The 1877-nt window shown below is 54.7% G+C and overlaps 1 protein-coding gene across 2 annotated transcripts in view; it reads right to left on the bottom strand.

Annotated features, from left to right (window-relative positions):
- Window positions 1-768: 768 nt before the first annotated feature.
- The window catches only part of LOC148319661 (uncharacterized), a 3375-nt gene continuing 2266 nt past the window's right edge, over window positions 769-1877 (bottom strand). Inside the window, exons 1-2 of one of the 2 annotated variants that reach the window (XM_088281522.1) lie at window positions 1466-1877; window positions 769-1288 (exon numbers count right to left, since the gene is read on the bottom strand). The exon at window positions 1466-1877 is cut by the window's right edge and continues 2266 nt beyond it. In XM_088281522.1, coding sequence (XP_088137648.1) covers window positions 810-1288; window positions 1466-1877 — 891 coding nt within the window. In that variant the 3' untranslated portion in view covers window positions 769-809. Of the gene's footprint in view, window positions 1377-1465 lie in introns of both variants that reach the window. The other variant, XM_088281521.1, reaches the window with a different exon arrangement.

The following is a 1877-nucleotide window of genomic DNA, read 5'->3' on the forward strand; positions in this document are numbered from 1 at the left end:
CAGTTTTGCCGTCATCCTTCTGCCCCCCACTGAGTCCACAGAGTCCAGGGAGCAGCCCAGGACAGAGCTGGCCCTCCTCACCAGTTTGTCCAGTCTCTTTTTGTCTCGGCCCGAGATGCCTCCTGCCCAGGAGACCACTCCATAGAAGATGACTGATGAAACCACCGAGTCATAGAAGTTCCTGAGGAGTGTTCCCCGAACGCCAAAGGACCTCAGCCGCCTGAGTAGGAAGAGTCTGCTCTGACCCTTCCTATAGAGAGTGTCTGTGTTGTCGCTCCAGTCCAGTTTATTGTTCAGATGAACACCCAGGTACTTGTAAGTTGAGACCCTCTCAACGTCTGTTCCCTGGATATTCACTGGTGCAGGTGGAGAGTGCCGACGCTTGCGGAAATCCACCACCAGCTCTTTGGATTTCCCAGCGTTGATTTGGAGGCGGTTCTGCTGACACCAGTCCACGAACCCCTGCGTAACCCCTCTGTACTCCCGATCGTCATCGTCAGTGATGAGGCCGACAATCGCAGAGTCATCAGAGAACTTCTGCAGGTGACAGGTTGTGGAATTGTATTTGTAGTCCGAGGTGTAGAGGGTGAACAGGAAGGGAGCCAGCACAGTTCCCTGCGGCGCTCCCGTGCTGCAGAGGAGCACGTCAGACACACAGTCCTGTGTTCTCACGTACTGTGGCCAGTTTGTGAGGTAGTTGTGAATCCATGTGATGAGGTGGTGGGCCACTCCCGCCTGCTCCAGCTTGTCTCCCAATAAGGCGGGCTGGATGGTGTTGAAAGCACTTGAGAAATCAAAGAACATGATCCTCACCGTGCCCCCGCCTTCTCCAGGTGGAAGAGTGAAGTGTGGAGCAGGTAGATGATGGCATCATCCACACTGATGCCAGGCTGGTATGCAAACTGGAGTGGGTCCATTGAGGAGCTGACCAGGGGGCGCAGATGGACGAGGACCAGTCTCTCCAGGGTCTTCATCAGATGAGACGTCAGCGCCACTGGTCTGAAGTTGTTGAGCTCCTTCGGATGGGGTGTCTTTGGAACCGGAACCAGGCAGGATGTTTTCCACAGCTGGGGGACTCTGCCCAGCTTCAAGCTCAGGTTGAACATGTGCTGGACGATTCCACACAGCTGGTCTGCGCAGGATTTGAGGAGCTGGGAGCTGATCCCATCTGGGCCTGCCGCCTTCCTCGCCTTCATCTTCCTCAGCTGGTTCTTCACCTGAGATGTTGTGAGGAACAAGGCTGAGCAGGAGGAAGTGGTGGTTGTCTGATGAGGCTGGGAACTGGAGCCTGTGGAGAGAGAGAGGGGCGAGAGAGGGGGAGAGAGGGTCTTGTTCGCAGTGGCAGGAGGGGTGGGTGGGGGCTGCATCAGGGAAGCCTGAGCGGGGTCAGACATTTGATCAAACCTATTGAAAAATAGGTTCAACTCATTTGCCCACTGAAGCCCCCCCCCCTTCTGGGTCTTACCTGCTTGTCCGTGGCCTGAGATGGTCTTCAGGCCCCTCCAGACATCCCTGGTATTGTTCCGCTGCAGTTGTTCCTCCATCCGCATCCTGTAGGACTTTTTCCCCTCTCGGATCCTCCTTCTCAGCTGACGCTGCACTCTCTTCAGCTCGTCCTTGTCGCCTGAAACAAAAGCCCTCATTTTCTCCTTCAGGAGAGCTTTAATGTCCGGTGTGATCCAGGGTTTGTTGTTGGAGAAACATCTTACAGTCCTGGTGGGAATGGTGTTCTCCATGCAGAAGTTAATATAGTCTGTAACTGTGTCTGTTAGACCATTAATGTCCTCACCGTGAGCTTCGCTGAATACCTCCCACACAGTTGTGTTGAAACAGTCCTTCAAGGCCTCCTCGGCTTCTCCGGACCATCGCTGAACTGT

The sequence above is a fragment of the Idiotropiscis lumnitzeri genome, chromosome 18 (genome assembly GCF_059441095.1).
Source record: "Idiotropiscis lumnitzeri isolate Australia: NSW breed Sydney's pygmy pipehorse chromosome 18, RoL_Ilum_1.0, whole genome shotgun sequence".
Lineage (NCBI taxonomy): Eukaryota > Metazoa > Chordata > Actinopteri > Syngnathiformes > Syngnathidae > Idiotropiscis > Idiotropiscis lumnitzeri.